At 36.4% G+C, this 24,284-nt stretch overlaps 1 protein-coding gene across 19 annotated transcripts in view; it reads left to right on the top strand.

Annotated features, from left to right (window-relative positions):
* Positions 1-24,284, top strand: part of BAZ2B (bromodomain adjacent to zinc finger domain 2B) — a 434,688-nt gene that overhangs the window by 388,835 nt on the left and 21,569 nt on the right. For all 19 annotated transcript variants that reach the window (XM_049616088.1, XM_049616087.1, XM_049616095.1 and 16 more), the window contains 5 exons: positions 3,100-3,162; positions 4,165-4,309; positions 22,390-23,045; positions 23,323-23,596; positions 23,773-23,928. In XM_049616088.1, coding sequence (XP_049472045.1) covers positions 3,100-3,162; positions 4,165-4,309; positions 22,390-23,045; positions 23,323-23,596; positions 23,773-23,928 — 1,294 coding nt within the window. The remainder of the gene's footprint in view (positions 1-3,099; positions 3,163-4,164; positions 4,310-22,389; positions 23,046-23,322; positions 23,597-23,772; positions 23,929-24,284) is intronic.

Consider the following 24,284-nt stretch of genomic DNA (forward strand, 5'->3'; position numbering starts at 1 on the left):
TTATTTAAAAATCATCATTAATGTTTTTTAGACCAGATGTATTATTTAAAGTAGTACTTTATTTTTTTATGAGTGTTGAATTATAGAGTTAATTAGATAGTAAGTTTTCATTGATCACAACCCTGGAAAATGTATATCTTGTTATTCATGTGAGAAAACAGTTTAAAAGCTTTTAAAAATAATAAATATTTTAGGGCCTAAGAAGCCAAATTAGCATTTCCTTTAAATGATTTGAGAGCTATTCTTTATATTGAAGAACTGGCAGCCACTTATCAATTTCCTATTTAATAAAAGTTTAACTATTTAAGTGAATCTGACTGATAGGCACATTATTCCTCCAAAAACATATGTGGCCTCTTATTTAAAGTATAGTTCATGTCAGTAGTTATACTCCTTAGAGGATTAATTGCAGAGGCCCACATGACCTCTTTCAGTGAGAAAATCCTGCCCTTGACTACGTCATAGAAAATCCTGCCTTTTGTCTCAGCTATGATTCCCTTTTCTCACTCTTGATTCCTTCAACACATGGAATATCCCTAATACTTAGATTTGTGTTGAAACCTTTGTGAACTTTAACGTCACATTTTAGGATGTAAGGTTATGTGGACAATTAACCTTCAGTATACAGGGACAAATAATGGCCCTCTCTTTGGATAAAAAACCATGGAGAACCATGGCAGGGATAGATTCTGTGTTCTTAATTTTGTCATTGCCTTTCTCTCTGGTCTTTCAAGTTCCTTCGTGTCTCTTAAAATTATAAGGACTATTAGCCAAAAGCTCCTTTAAGTAAAACTTCAGTAGACAGTTTACTCCCTTTTCATCATAGGAAGAGTCTTAGAAATAGCAGTTAGTTAATTTGGCTGACAGATAGCTACTTCGATGTCTTATTTCAAATACCTATTGATTGAATTGTATTTTTACATAAGCACATTATCAAACATTTATCCTCTGGTCAAAAGATTGATTTAGAATTATATAGATATGTAAATATGTCTCTGAGAGTCAAGATTTAAGGATTTTAGGTTTCTTTTAATCCCAAATAGAAACCCTATTACTATTAGCACAATTAATATGCCTAAATGCTTCTATAATTTGGTTCACTTGATTTGGATAAGGGGTGGATAAATGATGGGTAATGGTAAAACTAACGTGATTTTCCTTTCACTTCCTTGTATTGGGGAGATAACCATACTGGTCTAGAAATATCTGTTCATGAGTGGTTGGTGACGGTGTACCTTTGTAAAAATGCTTATAGAAAGTGAATATCAAAGTGGTTTTTTTTTTGTCCTAAGATGTATCTGCATCTTCTCATTAAAGTACAATTTTCAGAAAGAAGGAAAGTAACTGTATTTATTTATTAGATGCCAGGAACTATGCCAGTTGTTTCAGATCTGTTTCTTGTTTAGTTCTCACAAAAATCCCATATCACAGATAATGTTATCATCAATTTACAGATTACAGAATAGTCTTTGAAGAGTTAAGTACTTGGCCTACATGAAGTAGTGCAGCTGAGATTCAAAGAAGCACATATACCTTCTATTATTTCATGCTTTTCCTCTCAAACATATAATTTGGGGCAGGTTTTCCTATATTTATTTTCTAGAATGAAAGAAATTCATAGTCACATATATACTTCCCATTTATGAAATTATAGTAGAGATTATTTTTCTTCTAAAAGCTCAATGTGTTCAAAATGTAACATGCCTTCTTTGCTCTAAAAATGACTTGATTAATGGTACTAAGATTTTTGCAGTCCCCAGATGTAAAGCCTGAACATCATAGTTTACTCCTTCCTTCATCTCCCTCACCCTTCTCTGCCTCCTATCCATGACTTGTCAGGACTTAGCAGTGTTAATTATGTAATGTCTCTTATATCCATTTGCTTTTCTCCTTTTCTATTTCCTTGACCCTAGCAAGGCCCACATTCTCCTTCCCTCTTGAATCATTGCAGGGATCTACTAATGAGATTTAACAGTTCTAGTCCTTTCCCTGCTCTAGGCTATCTCGTAACTGTTATCAGATTAATCTTTATAAAACATAGTTCTGATATTTAATGGCCCTTGAGGGATATCATTGTCCATTGACAAGCATTTACAGCTCTGACAGGTTAGCCCTAAACTCATCCTTTCCTCATCTCCCACCTTATCTCTTGATGGACCTTTGAGGTCATGATATGCCAGACTTTTTCTGGAATGCCCTGCCCTTTTTTCTCTGATCAGTCAATTCCTAAGCATTCTTCAGTAGCTGATTAAAACACAACTTCTTCATTCTTTCTCATTGCCAAGTAGTATTCCATTGTGTATATAAACCACAATTTCTTTATCCATTCATCAGTTGATGGACATTTAGGCTTTTTCCATAATCTGGCTATTGTTGAAAGTGCTGCTGTAAACATTGGGGTACAAGTGCCCCTATGCATCAGCACTCCTGTATTCCTTTTGTAGCAACGTGGATGGAACTGGAGAGTGTTATGCTAAGTGAAATAAGAAAGACAGATACCATATGTTTTCACTCTTACGTGGATCCTGAGAAACTTAACAGAAGACCATGGGGGAGGGGAAGGAAACAAACAAACAAAAAAGTTAGAGAGGGAGAGAGCCAAAGTATAAGAAACTTATTAAAAACTGAGAATAAACTGAGGGTTGATGGGGGTTGGGAAGGAGGGGAAGGTGGGTGATGGGCATTGAGGAGGGCACCTATTGGGATGAGCACTGAATGTTGTATGGAAACCAATTTGACAATAAATTTCATATAAAAAAAAACACAACTTCTTAGTATAGATTCTAAGTATAGATTCTTAGTATAGATTCCCACTAGAATAAATCTCTCCCTCCCCTGAACTCCATGACTCTTAATCTCTACCTGTCTTGAGAGCCTCATAGCTCCCTACTATTTGGTGGTTTTCATTTTTTAGTGTTAATGTTTTATTTGTCTCCCTACCAGATTATTAATTTATAAAGAACAACAACTGAATCTTACTCATTTCCATATGCACATTATAGTACCTTGCATATAGAAGACTTTCATTATATATTTGCTGACTGATTGATTAAATAAATCTTAAAAACAGGTAAATGATATGTATTTTGTTATGTATAGGATGAAGGTGACCAAGCAGCAAGTGTTGAAGAGCTAGAAAAACAGATTGAAAAACTGAGTAAAGTAAGCACTTTTCAGATTACAGTTAACATCTTTTTTGCAGTGTTTTAAAGATCCACCTTGTATGGGATTAGTTTTTCTGGCTGCTAACATAAAAATACGTTTTTTATAAATAAGTAAAATGAGGAGCTCTAGAAACATTCTCACAATTAAACCTTAAAAGTTTAATAACAAGGTTAAAAGCCTAAACTTAACCAGGGCCTATATTCTTCAGCTCTTCATTTAAATACAAAATAGCATAAATGCATTGTTTTATTTCTTGAAAGTAATTGTTTTTAAAATTCAGTCAAATGTCATGGTAATAGTTTCAGCATCTTATGTTTTATTCTATATTACTATATTTGTGGATTATATTTGCACTGGATTTATAAATTACATATTTACATACATATGATTTTAAAAATTCAATTGAAAATTGAATTTCGATAGTATTAGTGAAGTTTCAAATGGACTTCTGTAAAAAAGATGTATTTTTAAAAGTATTAGTATTATGAGATTAATGTTATGAGATACCTGTATATTATATCAATGTTAGATTCATCCCAAATTTATCCCAAAATTTAGCAATTTGTTGCTTAGGTTTACAGTATGAGTATAAAAATAAGCAAATACAGATACCGTCAATTACATATGTTGTGAGAGTTATTTGTTATACACTATATACTCAATAGAACTGAGCCAGTTTGTTCTGGCCAGTAAAATAGTTGATCACATTGTTTACTACCAAGCTTAAGATTTGCTTTACTATAAGATAACTGGTAAAATAAAACATCTTTTTAATCCATGGTAACAAGACTATTCCAATTACTTTCAAAATAATTACTAACTATATTAAGTGTTGCTGAAATTGAAGTCAGGCATAGAATATTTAGCTCTTTTGCTGTCTGTTCCCAGTAGTGAAATTTATCTGCTTAGTAAAGGCATAATAAGTGTAAAGTCACTTTTATATTAATTTTTAAAGCACTTGACACCCATAGCTTAATTATATGCATCATTTTTTAACAGCAACAGAGTCAGTACAGAAGGAAGCTCTTTGACGCTTCTCACTCTTTGCGTTCGATGATGTTTGGCCAGGATCGTTACAGACGCCGGTACTGGATTCTTCCCCAATGTGGGGGGATTTTTGTAGAAGGCATGGAGAGTGGTGAAGGTAGGAACTATTAATCTGTTACAAAATAATATCAAAAACCATACTTTGAAAAACCGTGTTACTTCTTCACTGTAGTTTGTGCTTCCACAATCAAATTTGCTTTATGGATAAACAGTGTAAAACCTTGATTCCCCTTCCTTTTGAACTCATGCCTCTTTCACTGATAAATATTTCCTCTGTGTTCATGATTTCTCTTCTGTCACTCTTTCTGACATCACACATAAACTGTTCTTTTCTTACTTAGTGGACAAAGATCTTTCCCTGTATTTTCCTTTATAGCTGCTTCTCTATTTTTTCTCCCTTCCCATTGTCAAATTTTTTAATATGTGGTTTATTCTTTAACCTTTGCAACAAGCGTCCATCCTGCCAGTATCCCTGGAAATAACTTGCTTAAAGTAAGACCCTTATCGTAATCTCATTCATCTTGAAATCTTGTTCATGTCCGAAATTTATGATGACTTCCTTCTCCATTAAACCTTTTTCTTTCTTGAGTTTTGTATTAAACTACACAATCCTTGATTTTTATTTTTTATTTTTTATTTTTATTTTTATTTTATTTATTTATTTATTTATTTACCTTTAGGCTATTTTCTTGCTGTCTCCACTTGTGTTATATTAACTAACTCAGTACCTAGTGCATTTATGTGCTGGATAAATAGTCTTGAAGTGAACTTTTCAGAACTATATGTTTGAGTGTTTCCAAATGTTTAAATTCTGATGGCACTGAGAGTATTATGCCAGTGCTTACAAGTTTCAGGATATAGCTGTGGTTCCATGGTGATGCATGCAGGCCAAAACTTCTTTTAACACATTTTTTTTGAATACCCATTTAATGCCAGGCATTTATAGGCACTGCAGGAGGTTGAAAGATAGATAAAACAAAATCCATGCATTGTAATACTTTAACAGTCCAGTGAGTGGAAAGAGGGGTTTGATTAATCACAGCAATGTCCAGACCCAAAATTTTATAAAGTAGTTGTTTTTAGAACAACTTTTTAAAATAAAAATCTTTTGCAGGAGAGCAGTTAATAATGCGTGTAAAGTACTTAAAGTTGTAGCTGGCATTTAAGCATTGTTGGCATATAGTAAGCAGTGTTTTACACAGTAATATATTTCCTATGGTTTCAAATTACATGAAGTAAGAGTATAAAATCATGTATTGGAATTATATGTGAAAGTTACCCCTTGCCTTTCCAGGGCAGGAGTTGCTAATGGTATCAGGGAGAGTACATGGAAGCTTCAATTGCATTGTACTTGTTTTTAAAAATTGATGTAGATGGGTCAGCCTGTTGATTTAACAGAATAGTGTGATGGGTTCCTTTTTTAACTGTTTGCATAAAATATTTTAAAATAAAAATATTTTAAGCATGGAAAAAATAGTAATAAATAAGTAAGTGGGACTACATTGGTCTAAAAAGTTTTTGCACTGCAAAGGAAACCATCAGCAAAATGAACAGGTAATCTGAGTGGGAGAAGATATTTATAAATCATATATCTGATAAGATACCAATAACCAAAATATGTAAAGAACTCATGTGACTCAAAGCAGAAAAATGACCTGATTTAAAAATGGGCAGAAGATCTGAAGAGACATTTTTCCACAGAAAACATGCAGATGGCCAAAAGGCATATGAAAAGTGCTCAACATCACTAATCATCAGAGAAATGCAAATCAAAACCACAATGAGATCTCACCTCACACCTGTTAGAATGACTAGTATCAAGAAGACAAGAAATAACAGATGTTGGTGACAATGTGAAAAGAAGGGAACCTTATGCACTATTGGTAGAGACGTAAATCAGTGCAGCCACAATGGAAGAGAATATGAGTGGTCTTCAAAAAATTAAAAATGGAACTACCATATGATGTAGCAATTCCACTTCTGGGTATTTATCCAAAGAAAATGAAAACACTAACTCAAAAAGATATATGCACCCCTATTTCACTGCAGCATTATTCACAGTAGCCAAGATATAGAAACAACCTAAGTGTCCATCAGTGAATGAATGGATAAAGATGGTAGGGTATACACACACACACACACACACACACACACACCTCATGTAGAATATTACCCAGCCATAAAAAAAGAATAAAATCTTGCTATTTGCCACAAGATAGATAAACCTTGAGGACATTATGCTAAGTGGAATAAATCAGAGAAAGACAAATACCATATGATCTGTCTTATATGTGTAATCTAAAAAAATAATAAAAGGAAAAGAAAACCAAGGTTATAGATACAAAGAACAGATTGGTGGTTGCCAGAGGTTAGGGGGGAGGGGTGGAAGAAATGAGTTAACTGGGATTTTATTTTTGTTTTTGTTTTTGTTTAAATAAATTGTTTAAAATTTTATAAATCTTATGCAGAACCCCAATATCTAACAAAACCAGAATTGTTCTGGTTGATGTATTTGGGGAACTCCTAGCCTTTACAGTTAGACCTATATCCTATACACTTGCTTTTCATTCCAGGGGTGGCCCCAAAGGCAACTCTAAGAAAAGTTAGGACTTTGCAAACCAGAGAGTGAATGAAGTTGGAGGTAGTCAAAGGAATAAACACAAAGTGCTTTAAAATACTCAAACCAGGAAAATGTTATATAGCCTACTTTAATAATTTACAATTTTTGGCATACATGGCCATTCTGGCACTAGACTGTGAGGTCTTGAAGGCAGAGAGTAATATAGGCAGGGGAACTATGCTAAAATAAATAATCTGGAGCAAAGTACACATTGGATTGAGGAGAAAGGGGGCAGAGAAATCAGTCGTGGGATCACTCTAGTAGCCTAGAAAAAAAGTAGGGAGGCCCTAAGCTCAAGTACAAACAAGAAACATGGGAAGACCATGATATCTTTTTTTTTAATGTTTATTTCTTTTTGAGAGAGAGAGTGATAGGGAGGGGCAGAAAGAGAGGAGGACAGAGGATCCCAAGACAGCTCCGTGCTGACAGCAGGGAGCCCAATGTGGGGCTTGAACTCACAAACCGTGAAATCATGACCTGAACTGAAGTCCAATGCTTAACCACCCGGGTTCCCCCAGAGTGTGATATCTTGAAGGTAGGATCGCTATAAGAAAGATTTAATGTGATGTAAGAAAAATGAAATCAGAGAAAAATTGGATGAATTAATCCTTAATAGAAAAATTGTGATATTGGGGTACCTCGGTGGCTCAGTCCATTGAGTGTCTGACTTCGGTTCAGGTCATGATCTCGCAGTTCTTGGGCTTGGGCCCCGCGTTGGGCTCTGTGCCAACAGCTTGGAGCCTGGAGCTGCTTTGGATTCTGTGTGTCCCTCTCTCTCTCTGCCACTTCCCCACTCTCATTCTGACTCTCTCTCTCAAAAATAAATAATAAACATTTAAAAATTTTAAAAAAAAAGAAAAATTGTGATATTTTAAACTGAATCAGAGAGTCAAGAGGAGGATCTTGTTAAGTATGAAAGTAAGTAAAAGGTTTAGTATAGAAATCTATTTTTTTATTTAAGTATAATTAACATAGTGTTTTTAGTTTCAGGTGTACAATATAATGATTCAACAATTCTATAAATTACTCAGTGCCCATTAAAATAAGTGTACACTTAATCCCCTTTATTTCATCCATCCCCCAACCCATCTCCACTCTGGCAACCACCAGTTTGTTCTTTCTATTTAAGAGTCTAGGTTTGTTTGTTTGTCTGTTTTTTTCTTTGTTCTTTTTTTTTTTTTTTTTTTTTTTGATTCTTAAATTCCACATATGAGTGAAACCCTATGGAATTTGTCTTTCTCTGACTTATTTCACCTAGCATTGTACCTTCTAGGCCCACCCATGTTGTTACAAATGGCAAATTTTCATTCTTTTTAAATTTTAATTGTAATGTTTTTTTTTGAGAGAGAGAGAGAGCACAAGCAGGGGAGCAGAGAGAGAGAGAGAGACACACACACAGAATCTGAAGCAGGCTCCAGGCTTTGAGCTGTCAGCACAGAGCCTGATGTGGGGCTCAAACTCATGAACCATGAGATCATGACCTGAGCCAAAGTCAGACACTTAACTCGACTGAGCCAACCAGGCACCCTAGATTACATTCTTTTTTATGGCTGAGTAATATTCCTGTGTGTGTGTGTGTGTGTGTGTGTGTGCGTGCGTGCGCACATGCATGTGCACATGCGTATGTATGCATAGCATATCTTCTTGTCCATCCACATCTTCTTGTCCATTCATCTATTGAAGGACACTTGGATTGCTTCCATATCTAGGCTATTAAAAATAATGCTTCATGCAAAAGAATGAAACCGGACCACTTTGTTAGATCATACATGAAAATAAATTCAAAATGGATTAAAGACCTAAATGTGAGACTGGAAACCATTAAAATCCTAAAGGAGAACACAGGCAGTAACCTCTTTGACATCAGCTTTGACATCAGCTTTGGCAACTTCTTACTAGATATGTCTCCTGAGGCAAGGGAAACAAAAGCAAAAGTAAACTATTGGGACTTCTTCAAAATAAAAAGCTGCATGGTGAAGGAAACAATCAACAAAACTAAAAGGCAACTTACAGAATGGAGAAGATGTTTGCAATTGACAGATCTGATAAAGGATTATTATCCAAAATATATAAAGAACTTATAAAGCTCAACACTCAAAAAACAAATAATCCAATTTAAAAATAGGCAGAAGACATAAATAGACATTTTTCCAAAGAAGACATACAGATGGCAGATAATGAAAAGATGCTCAGCATCACTCATCATTAGAGAAATGCAAAGCAAAACTACAATGAGCTATCACCTCACACCTGTCAGAATGGCTAAAATTAACAAGAAACAACAAGTATTGGCAAGGATGTGGACAAAGGGGAACCCTCTTACACTATTGCTGGGAATGCAAACTGGTACAGCCACTGTTAAAAACAGTATGGAGGTTCCTCAGAAAGTTAAAAATAAAACCACTGTGCAATCCAACAATTGCACTACTAGATATTTACCCAAAGAATACAAAAATACTAATTCGAAGGGATACATGTACCCTGATGTTTATAGCAGCATTATCTACAATAACTAATTTATGGAAAGAGTCCAGGTGCCCATCAACTGATATATATATCACTTCTTTATACATACACACACACACACACACACACACACACACAATGGAATATTAGTCATAAGAAAGAATGAAATCTTGCCATTTGCAATGATATGGATGGAGCTAGAGAGTATTATGCTGAGCAAAATAAGTCAGAGAAAGACAAATACCATATGATTTCACTCTTATGTGGAATTTAAGAAACAAAACAAACGACCATGGACGGGGGGGGGAAAAGAGAAGCGAACTAAGAAACAAACTCTTAACTATAGAGAACAAACTGATGGTTACCAGAGGGAGGTGGTTAGGGGGGTTGGGTTAACTAGGTGATGGGGATTTAGGTGTGCACTTGTGATGAGTACCAGCTGTTGTATGTAAGTGTTGAATCACTAAATTATACACGTGAAACTAATATTACACTGTATGTTAACTAACTGGAATTTAAAAAAAAAACTTCAAAAATGCTGCAATAAACATAAAAGTGCATATGTCTTTAGAGATTTAACTTAAAATTAGAAAATTACAGAAAAAAATATTATAAAATTGTGAGTCACTGAGGTGCACAGCCTTGGTAAAGCTTAAGAGCAATAAAGTGCCCGATGACTGACTTGACCTTAGCTACAAGAATCAAATGAGAACCTTAAAAAATCACAAAACCTGAGCCCTACCCCAGACCAATTACATATTGTTCGATTTGACTAAGGTCCACATTAATCTCAGTCACCTGAGCTTGTAAAGTTGAAGTTATCTAGGATGTCCGCTTTCCCTTCAAAATGTCTAAAGTCAATCTCTGCAACACTGCTGAAATCAGTTCTTTCTTAATATATATGTGGATTATTACAGCTGCCCCCAACTTCTCTCTATACAATCTCTTCCTTCCATTACATTCTGTCATCATATCATGTCTCTGCTTCAAAACCTCGAAGGACTTCCTACTGCCTGTAAGATGATGTAATAAGTCTTTATAAAACATGGCATACAAGCATTCATGGCCTTCTATAAATCTGACTTCAAAATGTCTTCATACTGTTCCCCAGTATGAATTTACATAGACCAATCTACTCACCACTGCTTAACACATGTGCATTCTTCCTACTTTGCATACTTTGTTTTGCTGAGTTCTGTTCAATATAACGCTAATTTGCCTTTTCTTTAATCATTTTAAATTTCACCTTTCTTGATCCAGCTCAAGTTCTAGCTTTTTTATAAATTCTTCTTCAGCTTATCTGTGAACTCCTAGAAAACCAAATAATTGTATCATTATCTTGGCAATTGATATACATTGAGTTTATTTATATTATTTAAGTTTTATAGCCCTTATATGTACAACTTTTGATTCTACATAGTGTAAAACATTGTACTTTATATATCACAGGCACATTAAAAATACTTTAAGAAAGTAAGTAATTAAATGTCTTTATCAGGTTTATAAGAATAGCTTACAGGAAACTTTTTAATTTGAGGCCTCTCAAATTAAATAACATTTATTGAATTTATAGTTACTGGACCTCAGTTTCTGTTCAGGTCCCACAATTTAACCTCTCTGGACCCTGATTTTTCTTTCTACAAGAGAATTGTAATAGGCTCTGTATAAATTCTTTGGTTATTATCATGTCAAATAATGAATTTAAAAGAGCTACAAAGTGATATATAAATATTAATCATACTTTATACTATTATTTGTGGTCATTGCATAGTACAGCGGAAAAGGAGGAATAAATTTTCACTTAAAGGTTTTCTCATAAAGGTTTTATTAATTCGCTGATAAATGTGCATCTGCTATATTATTCTAAGTGCTATGAAACTTATAAAATAAATAACAGATGTAGATTCCTTCTCTTTATCTTACAGCTAATTAAAGTAGAAAAAAACCTTTATGATTTTAATCAAGTGTTTAATCTGCACTTGTATAGTGCCTTGTACTAAGTACTATGGAGATACAAAAGAATCAATTAACCTGTCTCCAGAAAGAGCTCACAACCTAATTGGAAAGATATACCATATATGAAGACAAAGAACAAAAGCATATTAATATGTAATATAGACAAGTACTATATCTGGGAGGCAAGGCTGATAAAGATGAATAAGTACCAACTAGTAGAAATGACCATAAAATATTGGATATTAAAAGTTAATACAGGGGACACCTGGCTGGCTCAGTCAGTAGAGTACATGACTTTTAATCTCAGGGTTGTGAGTTCAAGCCCCATGTTGGGCATGGAGCCCACTTGAAAACAAAAGTTAATACAATATTAACAATATGCAATATTCTATTCCTCTCATTTGTCACTTTTTAAAAGTTATCTAACCATCTATTCTTAATAAAGTTAGATTTAACAACATTCATCTATTTAAAAGTACAAATGCACAAGCTTTAAAAAATAAATGTCCAAGTTTTTTTAAAAATCCCTAAAATTATCTTTATCCTCAACATTATAACAAAAAAGAAATCAGGTCTGGGATTACCTCCAAAGAAAATTATTAATTAAATTCAGGGTGTTTGTGCAAGATAACCCACACCATGAGTGAAACACATGGTGCTAATAACAAAGTTTATCAGTATGGTAACTCAAGAGTAGAGCACATAACAAAGCACACAGGATCTTCTAAGCCCCCATGTTGGTTCTACAAGAGTGTCGTCCAGTTGCAGCCTAGACAGGCAACAAGAACACCCAAAGAGAGAGATGCCTTCTTTCACACTCTATTTTTTTAGCTTAGTCCAAGAGGGGGTAGAAAACCCTTTGTTTCTCTAAGGAACAACATATTATGTAGGTATGTGTGTAGGTCCTATATATATAGGAATTCTGTACCTGGGAACAGCAATAGGGAGTATGACTACAAAGGGCAGGTTCCACATACTGAGGGCCTTGGGAACAGTGCCAACATCAGCCAAAGGCCCTACTGTCCATCTGCCAACCAGCTCAGTGACTAATCTGGCTTTCTGTTGGGCCTCTGGGAAGAGAGAAGGAAGAGAGCCCCTGTAGCCATTTAGCTAAAACTGAGGGTTTATTCCCCTTCAGTCTACCCTCTGACCCTTGTGACTCAGTAGGTATATGCCTTCACTAGGTGGAACAGTTATCAGTTGGATTTTAAATGGTGCCTTCTGAAGGAGAAATCAGATAAGCCAGAGAAATTCCAAAACAAACAATATTGCACAACATCAATTACCCTGAGGAATCTGCCTATAGTATATTCAACAAATGGTCCAAAGCTATGCATTTATAATATTACTCGGGTCAAGGAATCAATGCTATTTTTGTTCAGTGATAACAGCCCAAGCCTTCTCAGTGGTAGTGTCCCTCAGTGTAGATGATTTGGGGTCATACCCTCAGCTTCATGGGTGCCTATTCAAGGAAGGAGCCCTTGTGCAAAGTAATGAAAGCTTGTATCCCTACATACTTGCCATCTTGCAGGTAGGTTTGATGCTGACCCTAGAGATCACAGCTGGGAAAGTTGCCAGTGCCTTTTAGATTTTGAGTCATATAACACCACACTCTAACCAAATGAGCTAACCAGCCAGTTGGTGCCATTATAAAAGGTCTCATAGTTATTCCCAAAGTATGTAGACAGTGTTATGTCCAGATAGGAAGCAGGAAGGCCTTGCTTTTCACATAAGAAAACAAGTTCCCCTGGATCGCAGAGAGTGCCAGCCAGTCTGGTTCAATGCTACATTTTGTATCTATGTGGCATTTATGTTTCCCTGGGGTTAGCACACTGCCAGTGTGCTGTTAGCCAGACTCAACTGTAGGTCTGAAGTGGGGAAAAGTGCTACCAGGTGGCCCTGATGGATCACTGGGAGCTGAGATGTCAGGATATGAGTGTCCTTCTGCCTCTAAGAAGATAAAGGGAGTTTTACACAGCATAATTAGTAAGGACAGAATTATGGATAGCCCGAACAAATAAGGACTCTGGAGTAATGAGTAATTCCTATGACACTGTCTGGGAGTGGAATGCACAGAATGTCCTCCATAATTAAGAAGGTTGAGGATGACAAATACAACATCCTGATAGCTTTGAAATAAGTGTCATTGTGTGGGATAGCTGTAGAGGATTATTCAGTATAGTTTGTTAATATCTGTAAGAAAGGCAACAGGAGAATTATTCATGCTATATTCACCCTCTCACCTTCTGTGGTCAGTTATGTTTATGCCCATGCCAAGTCCATCATTATCTTCAGTGGTGATCTATATGGACTGTCCTTTTTTTCTGGAACAGTAAGTTCCACACAAAACCAGGAGGTGCCATTTTCCCACCAAAGATGTCCTCCAGACAGAATATATTGTATGGGACTACAGCAAAATCTCTTGCCTGTAGAGTGAGTGCACAACAAAAATTTAAAACTGTTGTAACAAAGAGAGAATAAAAATTACCATTCCTCTGGGTGTAACTTGCAAATGTCATCTGAAAAGTAGGAGAATATTGACATTTGTGTCCATCCATTCATCTGTAATAAGAACAACAGGAACTTCCCAGCCACCTGTTGAAAGGTGCCAAAAAAGGAGAGAAATTTTGAGGTATAAAAACTCAGGGTCCTGGCATACCAAGTATATTCTCCATTTCTGCTCTTCAACTCCAATATGCCAAGGAACTTCACCACAGTGTAAGGACCTTTATGAGGTATGAGAAGTGCTCAAAGTATAAACGGAAGAGGTCAGCCAGACTGGACAATGTACGGAGGTCACCATGGAGGGGTGTTGGTGCACCCATCTTTTAGAATATCATTCCAGCATTCTGTACTGCCTGTAGAGAAGAGGGAACACGGACAAGCCAGCCACTCAACACTATGTTGGCAAGCTTTGGCAACAACTGTGAAAGGCATTCCAATTGTTTGTATTATTTCTGGAAATCTTACTATGTGATAAATATGCTTCAGTCTTAATAGTATTATATGGTCCACACATGGAGAGACACAGTATCTCTATATCCAGAAAAGGTGTATATACCATTCAGTAGCTAGAGGAAATGAGATATTCAAAAGTTAACAAATGTCATCAGAGTGTCTTGACTTCAGTCATAGACACTTACAATGCTAGTGTCAAACAGCGTCGTTAAATAGTGTAATGGTGTTGTTCAGTACCCCTATCTGAATCTATTCTTGCATGAGAAATGCAATCTTTCTCCTCCAGGTATGTAGCACTCTTGTACAGCCATGGCAGGCCTGGTCAGTGCATCTGGGTATTGACAACATGCCTGGCCAACAGTTACCAAAACTGCCAGTAGAAGTCACAACAAATATGTCCCACTGATATGTGGACATACATGTGCAGGACTTAAATACCACAGTATTTTCATGCCAGTTATGCAGTCTGATAAAGGAACAATTGGAGTTCACACAAAAAGGTCCAAAAGCCTTTACATTGGTTGCGATTCTGGGCTTTGAGTCATAGGTAACACCAACTCACAGCCGCAATATGGGAACTTGTTTGCCCAGGCTGTTTTGCATTCTAGAACAGTAGACACTTGGGCCCTCATTTCTAGCAAGCCCATAAATATTTGAGGCTCTTCTTTCTAGCATAGTGAACTGAGAAGTGTGGTTAGCAGTCCTTTAGAGGGGGACACAGGGATAGAGCCCAGCCCTGGTCCTTCTTAAGTTTGAAAGAGCCCAGATCAGGGAACAAAGAAAGCCTGGCTTCTGGAGTTGAATCAATTTCATAAAGTAGAGCTGATGACTGTGAATGTTCCAACCCATAATCCCATTTCAAGAGTTGAGATGAAACAGGGTATTTCCCTTGGTTCTATTCTCCAAATCCTTTCCTGAAGAGTCTAGAGACTATGAGATCTTACCAGATGGTGAATGTGGTGAGGCTCAACCGCTGTAATGTCTGAGGGATAGTCCTCTGCAGGGACTCTCTTCACCTAATCTTCTGGCAACTCCCCCTCTCCTAACAACTCCTCAAGCCAGTGGCCATTGGATCTTCTGTGTCTCATCCCATGGGTCTCTTTTCCACCTTCTCAGATTTTTGAAGTGGATAACACTTCCATACTCTAAAATTATACAACACATCACCTCTGTCTTATCATTGCTTCTCTCTATGAGCAATACCAGAAGTCTAGCCTATCTTCTTCCTTTGTACCTTTTTTCTTTTTATTTTGTATAGAAACCTGTGCCACATTTTAGGCTCTCACTTTCCATTTCCTTCCCTGAAATGAGGCTTGTATGACCCAAAAGAACTATTTCATTTCTAACATTGCCTCCCAGGTGAAGGAGTAAAATCAAAGCCGTTATCCACATACATGGACCTGTTCTGATTCAGTCATTTAACATTCTTTATACCAAGGGCATGTTGTCAGGCCCATCCCCTCGCAAGCCCTGGGTTTTCTTAGAATTATGGTAACGTAGCTAGTGTCTACATCTGCTGTGGATCAAGTCCAGTTCACATAAAGAGTCTCGGGAAAATCACCCCAACAGGGATCTATTTTACCAAAGCTACCAAGCATCCAGTTTGAAAATGGTGACAATGCCTGTCCCAGCACTACGAGTTAACCCAGACTGCTTATTGTGTAGCAAGGGCATTCCCCCTACTCCACTTGTCTTAATACCACTATTGTCTCTTCATCATGCAAACAAGCAAGCCAAGCCTCTAAGGATCCTTCCAAGTGTTTATGGTAGTTTGAGAACCCAGCTCTTACTTTGTTTATTGATGGATTTCCTTCTGCTGGGATTCCCATTCAGGTTCCTATGGAACATGCCTCACAATAACTGGCTTCATATCATAGGGGATAGTTCACATCATAACAGGGGAGTTAACATAATAGTGGGAGTTTGCCCCACTCTCTCTTCTAAAGGGGCTCCTATCACTCTTTCTAGTTCACTCTCCCACTTAGGGCTCATGAAAATCTCTAAGCTGGTAAGGAAGGAAGGAAGGACAGAACTGAATTTCAAACCACCTTATCACCACTAGTCCCCCTCTTTAGTATACACTGTAGTGCTTCTTTCATCCTTGGGCATAGCTACTGAGACCTTCCTAAGTCCACCAAGTGAATTACACTGACCCCAAGGAGAAATTCTTCCACCCCAGCATGCTTCCCTTCCAAATATCCATGACATTAAACTTTGTTGGACACCAACTGTTGTACAAGATGCACAGTTACAAAACCACTAATGACACACATAGTGCTAATAGCAGCAAAGTTTATTAGTAAAGGCAACTTACAAGCAGAGAAGGAACAGTACAAAAGATCTCCCAGCTCCCATAGTGGTTCCATAGGACTTGGATTTGTGACAAAAGCACTCCAAGAGATAAAATACTATATCCTATGGCTTGCTCTGTATTTATGGGTTAGTGTGAGAAAGGGTAGAAAGCACTTTGTTTCTCTAACAGTAAATGTATCAAGGGAACTTCGGGTCTAGGAACAGTGCTTGGGGGTATGCACACCAAAAAGCAAAGTCTACACATGTAGGACCCTGAGAACAGTGTTGATATTAGCTGCTAAAAGGCTGTAGTGTCCTGCTGTCCCTCAGCAAAGTGGGAAGGAATAAAGCCCCCATGGCCACCCAGCTAAAACCAAAGATGTGTGTGTGTGTGTGTGTGTGTGTGTGTGTGTGTGTGTGTAGGGGTATGTTAGATTATAGATAATTTATTTGGTATTGTAACAAAAATGAAACAAGTTTGTTGTTAATTATATGTATATACTATGATGTGAATGTTACGCTTCTATTTTGTATTAGGATATGATTACAGCATTTGATCTAGAAGTGTAAATAAAACATAATTCCTGTTATGGATATGTGGGGGACTCTCATATGAAGGGAAAGGGTATTATGGTATCAATCATCTTTTTTTTTAATTCCTGAATCAGACTGGGAAGGAACAATCCTAGAGAGACAAATGATGAGAATCTGCTTCCTTTAGTCTTCTCCACAGTAATAATAGCAAGCAATCTCCTGGATGCTGGGTCATGGGAGCTCTTTCAACATGAAGACAACTAAAAATCAGTGAGAGTACTTCTGGGGAAAAGTGCCTTTGAGCCCTGGGAGGAAGCCACTGCACAGGGACCTGTATTCTAAATGCCAGTGTTTTTACTTTTCTTATGTTCTCTATCTGTGTTTTACTTACAGTGTAGTAAAATTTATTTGAAAATTATAGTTTGCTTCAGCCTAAGTAAAGAGAGCAAAGGAAAATTTTTTCACTTGAACTCAGAGTGGTGGACACCTAGTGTCCAATGACAACTGTTAGGTGAACTGAGAAGGTTCAGTGTGATTCTGATAAAATTCAAGAAGACATCGTCTCTTTCCAGTAGAAAGCATGTTATTTGTTTAGGATTTGTTTTAATGCGAAATGGTATTTTCTTGGTTATGATGCACTGGCGTTTACTACCAGGGAAATGAATCAAGTGAACAGCATTCCCTGTTTCATCTCTTGCCTTCAGTCTGTTTTGAAGATATTTATTAATACTTATTGACACATGTCAGAAAAGTAAGAACTGGAAGGAACCAGGGGGGTTGTATGAGATAGGAGATAGAAAATTATTTAAAATTTAAAAATCTCTTTATGCTAAGCATCATGTGTAAATTAAATAATTTACATTAAGATAATTTTACATTTTAATAAGAGGTTTAACTGTTCATAATTAAGTAATTTGAATACAAAAGTTGAAGACAACGATGAATGGGTTATTAAAATGTATCATCAGCTCCATCTACTTTATTAGATATAAATGGGACATCATCTACTAGTCTCAAGCCAGTAAAAATTGGTTGGTTGGTTGGTTGGTTTTTTGGTTTGGCTAATCTGTTTGTTTTGGGACATATGACAGCAGTCGTTTAAGATACTAGTTCTCAGAATAGATCAAGAACAAATAGTAGTACTTACTAAACAATAACTCGAATAAAGCACAGTGACACTTTCCACATGTGCCTAATTAGGGTGATAAAGTAGGGTTTTCTTAGAGTAAATGTGTACAAGTGCATAGAGATTATATGAGGCATAAGATATTTTGTCACCTGCCTTTTAGATTTTCTGTATCCGTTGGTGTTAAACAATTTGATTGTATGTCTTGGTGTAGTTGTCTTCATGTTTCTTTTCCTGGGAGTTTGCTGAGTTTCGTGGGTCTGTGTTTTATAGTTTTCACCAAATTTGGAATTTTTTCAGCCATTATTGTTTCTTTTTTTTAATATAATTTATTGTCAAATTGGCTAACATACAGTGTGTAAAATGTGCTCTTGGTTTTTGGGGTAGATTCTCGTGATTCATCACTTACATACAACACCCAATGCTCATCCCAACAAGTGCCCTCCTCAATACCCATCACCCATTTTCCCCTCCCCCCACCCCTGCCATCAACCCTCAGTTTGTTCTCTGTATTTAAGAGTCTCTTATGGTTTGCCTCCCTCCCTTTCTGTTTGTAACTATTTTTTTTCCCCTTCCCTTCCCCCATGGTCTTCTGTTAAGTTTCTCAAGATCCACGTATGAGTGTAAACATATGATACCTGTCTTTCTCTGACTGACTTATTTCACTCAGCATAATACCTTCCAGTTCCATCCACGTTGCTGCAAATGGCATGATTTCATTCTTTCTCATTGCCAAGTAGTATTCCATTGTATATATAAACCACTTCTTCTTTACCCATTCATCAGTTGATGGACATTTAAGCTCTTACCATAATTTGGCTATTGTTGAAAGCGCTGCTATAAACATTGGGGTACATGGGCCCCTATGAATCAGCGTTCCTGTATCCTTTGGATAAACCTAGTAGTGCTATTGCTGGGTCATAGGGTAGTTCTGTTTTTAATTTTTTGAGTAACCTCCACACTGTTTTCCAGAGCATCAGCCATTATTTTTTCAAATTTAATGTCCTTGTCTGCTAATTCTATTATCTTGTTAGTTTGGGGTCAGTTTTTATGATTGATTTTTTTTCTAATTATGCATCGTGTTTTCCTGTTTCTTTGCATGCCTTCTAATTTTGATTGGATGCCTGACATTGTGAATTTTATCTCATTTGGTACTGGATATTTTTTAATTCCCACAAACATTTTTGAGCTTTGTTTAACTGAAATATTGTTAAGGGACTTGGGAAAAGTTTGATCCTTTCAGGTCTTGGTTTTAAAATTTGTTAGGCAGGACTAGAACAGTGTTTATTCTAGGGCTAATTATACCCTAACTACTGAAGCAAGATCCTTGAGTATTCTACCTGATGCCTGTGAGTTTTGAGGTTTCCAAGCCTGGCTGGTAGGAATGGGTCCATTCCCAGCATGTGTGAGTATCTAGCACTTTCACCTCTAATCCTTTTCAGGTGGTTCTTTCCTTGGTCTCAGGTGCATTCCTGACACATAGGCACTTATCATTATTTAGCTGAACACTCAAGGGGTCTGTCCACTCATCTGTGGAGTTCTCTCTCCAGGCAGCTCTCTCCTCTCCAGTTCTCCTTCCTGAGCACTGTAGCCATTTGGGTCTCCCCTGGACTCTCAGTACCATCTCCTCATCTCAGGAGTCTTCCAGCTGTGTCTGGATTTCTCTCTCTGTGATGTAGCCTGGAAACTATCCCAAGGCAGTAAACTAGGGCAATCATAGGGCTTCTGCATTTGGTTTCTCTCATTGTCACCTGATGTCCAGTTTCTTACAAACTGTTGTTTCATATATTTTGTCTGTTTTTTGGTTGTTTCATGCAAGGAGGTAAATCTAGTCCCTGTGACTCCTGATTGGCCAGAAGCCTAAGTCTGAGTTATAGACTTTTAATTTGGGGTAGAAATGAATTTCAAGAGAAGCATAGAAGAGCTATTTCAGACATTAATAGAATTAGTTAAATAAGTCATGATATACCTAGATAATAGAATATTATGCAGCTGATCAAGTATAATTATGTGTTCTGCCATTGAAAGCTGTTGAAGGTATATATATAGTGAAAACATTAAATTCATTATTTCATCATTCAAAAAATATTTATTGAGTTTCCATTTGATAGCAGCCATCATGTTAGGCATTTGGGATCCAATAATAAGCAAGATAGACATTGCTCTACCTTTAAGCAAATTTGTTGATTTAAATTCTAGTTTGTGGGTGAGGGGGTGTAGAATAGAAAATAAACAGATTATTGTGTCTAATGGTAAATTCTGCAAAGTAAATATACAGAATGATATTCTAAGATGAATGGGATGGGGCCCCTACTTTAGATAAGGTGATCAGTGTGGCTCAGTTGGTTAAGCGCCAGACTTCATCTCAGATCATGATCTCACGGTTCATGGGTTCGAGCCCTGCGTCAGGCTCTGTGCTGACAGCTCAGAGCCTGGAGCCTGCTTCAGGCTTCTCTGCCCCTCCCCCGCTCCCGCTCTGTCTCTCTGTCTCTCTGTCTCTCTCTCTCTCTCTCTCTCTCTCTCAATAAATAAACATTTTTTAAAAATAAGATGATCAGAGAAAACTTCACTGAGAAAATGACACTTAGTTTGAAGTATGAGGATAAAGTTACAACAGTATTCTACTCAGAGGAAATAGCAAGTGTAAAGGCCTCAAGACAGGTCAGAACTTAGCATGTTTGAGAAGCAAAAAAAGGGAGAAAGGAAGAACAAGGACAATAGTGGTCAGAGGTTGTGGAGTTTTTCAGGAACTAGATCATACACTGTTGTAGACCTTGTGTAGGAGTTTGGGTTTTATTCTAAGTTGCAGAAAAGTGAAGAGTAGTATCTCATTTATGTAATAGTGTAAAATGATGGTCACATGTATGCATGTAAGATCTCCAGAAGGATCTGCAGGCATAATTGGTTAACCATGGTTACCTATGAAGAGTAGAAATAGGGATTGAGGGAGTAGGACAGAAACGGTTTTACCTTATACCTCTCATTACTAAATATTTTACCTTGAGCACATATTACTTCTCAAATCAAATAAACTAGTATATTTATATTTTTAATGTTTTTTTAAATTATTTTTGAGAGAGAGAGAGAGACAAAGTGTGAGTGGGAGATGGTGACTGGGGAGAGGCAGAGAGAGAGGGAGACACAGTATCTGAAGCAGGCTCCAGGATCTGAGCTGTCAGTGCAGAGCCTGATGTGGGGCTCAAACTCATGAACTGCAAGATATGACCAGAGCCAAAGTCGGACACTTAACCAACTAAGCCACCCAGGTGCCCCTGTATTTATATTTTTAAGAGTGTTTATGAATTATTTTTTAAAACATTGGTCAGACATATGAACCAGAAGTCCACAAAGGAGAAATACCAATAAACCTATGAAAAGATAATCTTACGTAGTGATCAGAAAAAAAGTACAATTTGGACTTTCACCCCCCAGATATTGGAAAAGACAAAAAATATGAATAGTATTCAGTTTATTTGAGGACTAAGGGAAATACATGCTTTTGTGTACTTCTGGTGTTAATGTGTATCAATTTAGACTTTCTAGAGGGGAGTAAGACAATTATACTTCAAAAATTCTGAAAAGTACCTATCTCAACATTCAGTAAGGTTTTTTCTAGAAATTTATGCTAAGGAAGTAAATCAGAAAAAAAAATTTTTAAGTACAATGATACAGATACTAGATCATTCACCATTTACAGCATTGTTTATAATAGAATAATTAGACCCTAATAATAGCTATCAGTAGAAGATTGATTATTTAAATTAATTGCATTCCATTGAAGATAGCCATTAAAATTTATGGTGCAGTTATATATTTATTGATATATCAGGATGTTTACGGAGTATTATTCAGTAAAACATGTAGGTTAGAATATTAAAATAGGATTTCCTTTTTTTCTTTTCACTTATAGGCTTAGGTGTATATGTGTTTGCATATAGAACTCCTAGAAGGATTTACAAAAAAATGTTAATAGTAATTTTTGTCATGTATTAGGGCTTTTAATATGTTAATATTTTAATTTTTTGTAATGATTAGTTACAAAATTACATTAATTTTCCAATGAGCAAACAAATCTAGCCTATATAAAAAGGGAAAAAATGGAGAATATTAGTAATCTAGAAGTTTGTTTAGATATTTATGCATATAACTTGATAAATAGTAATAAAATTCAATTAAAATACTGGTTTGATAGAATAACTGACCTTCATACTTTTCAATTTTATAGGACTAGAAGAAATTGCAAAAGAAAGAGAAAAACTAAAAAAGGCAGAAAGTATCCAGATCAAAGAAGAAATATTTGAGACTTCTGAAGATACTTTAAATTGCTCAAATCCAGATCTTTGTGAGCAAAAGGAAGATCCTAAAGAAAAAGATAACACAAACTTGTTTCTTCAGAAACCTGGCTCTTTTTCAAAATTAAGCAAGCTTTTAGAAGTAGCTAAAATGTCTCCTGAGTCAGACATAATAACCCCCAAACCAAATAGTAGTGCAAACGGGTGTACATTGTCTTATCAAAACAGTGGAAAACATTCATTGGCCAGCATTCAATCAACAGCAACACAAAGCAACATGGAGAAGACAGACTCTAATAATCCATTCAGTCCTGGTTCAGGTGGTCCAGGGAAGTTCTACAGCCCTCTACCCAATGACCAGCTGTTAAAAACACTGACTGAAAAGAATAGACAGTGGTTCAGCCTTTTGCCAAGAACCCCTTGTGATGACAGTTCACTCACCCATACTGATGCATCAGCTGCTTCTGTGGTGACTCCTCAGTCTCAGCCACCATCCCAGTCCCCCTCCCCTGCTCCGGCTCCCCTCTTGGGGTCATCTTCTGCTCAGAATCCTGTTGGCCTAAATCCATTTGCTGTATCACCTCTTCAGGTTTGTACTGGTCATTTTTATGTTGCTTTCTTTAATCTTTGACCCCATGAAGATGGGGAATCCATTGAATATTTGTATGATCACTGCCACCGTTTGAAAACTGGAAAGAGTCAGAATTGCTATTACCAAGCTTCATTACAAACCTATGCACTTCTAGTCTAATGCAGAGGCGTATTTAATAACTTTGTTTTCAGAATTTAAAAAATAATTTAAGATGCTAAACATTTTTCCTAACTTTTTAGATTATTCTACTTATGAAATGTTTTGTTTTTTGTAGATGAAAAGTGGAGTATCTATGATGGGACTCCAGTTTTGTGGATGGCCCACTGGCGTGCTTACCTCCAATATTCCATTTACATCACCTTTACCTAGTCTGGGATCGGGGTTGGGATTATCTGAAGGAAATGGTAATTCGTTCTTGACTCCCAATGTTGCTTCAAGTAAAAGTGAATCTCCAGTCCCACAGAATGAAAAAGTCTCTTCAACTCAACCTGCAGCTGTCGAAGTAGCAAAACCAGTAGATTTTCCTAGTCCAAAACCTATTCCAGAAGGTGGGTACATTGAGATGGTGTTTAGTCACTTACATTATTTCACTGTTAATAGAGTCCTGTATTATAACTGAATCTTTGATGGTTATATATGTGGTTATAAATCTTTTGATTTGCATTGTGCCATTAATTTGTATTCAAGATATTTGTAAAAGTTCTACATATTCATCTTGACTTAGAAATGCAGTTTGGTTGGTGGAGAATTATTGACCCAGAGGACCTAAAAGCTTTGCTCAAAGTGCTGCATCTCAGAGGAATAAGAGAAAAGGCATTACAGAAACAAATTCAGAAACACTTGGATTATATTACCCAAGCCTGCATCAAGAATAAGGATGGTATGTATCTAAAAGAAATTTCTGCTCTTTGCTTACTTATGAAGATTTTACTAATTCTTTTACCTTAGGATATATTTTAGTATGTCTTAATTTATTACTAAAAGGCATCTTTTTTTCCTATTTTACTCAACAAACAGTAACTATTTACATTTCTTGAAGTGGTATTACTTATAATTTTTTACAACCTGCAGACATATTGTGTTGTTTCTTAAAAAAGAATATTCCTGCTTTTAAAAATAAGCTGCCTGCATATGCACAGGTGCATTTGTGTGTGTTTGATTACATGCATGAGTTCCCATGGAATTTTGTTTACTTTCCGAGAGAAATCACTGAGGAGTAAAGTAGATTTTAAAATT

This window comes from Panthera uncia, assembly GCF_023721935.1.
Source record: "Panthera uncia isolate 11264 chromosome C1 unlocalized genomic scaffold, Puncia_PCG_1.0 HiC_scaffold_3, whole genome shotgun sequence".
NCBI classification, from domain to species: Eukaryota; Metazoa; Chordata; class Mammalia; order Carnivora; family Felidae; genus Panthera; species Panthera uncia.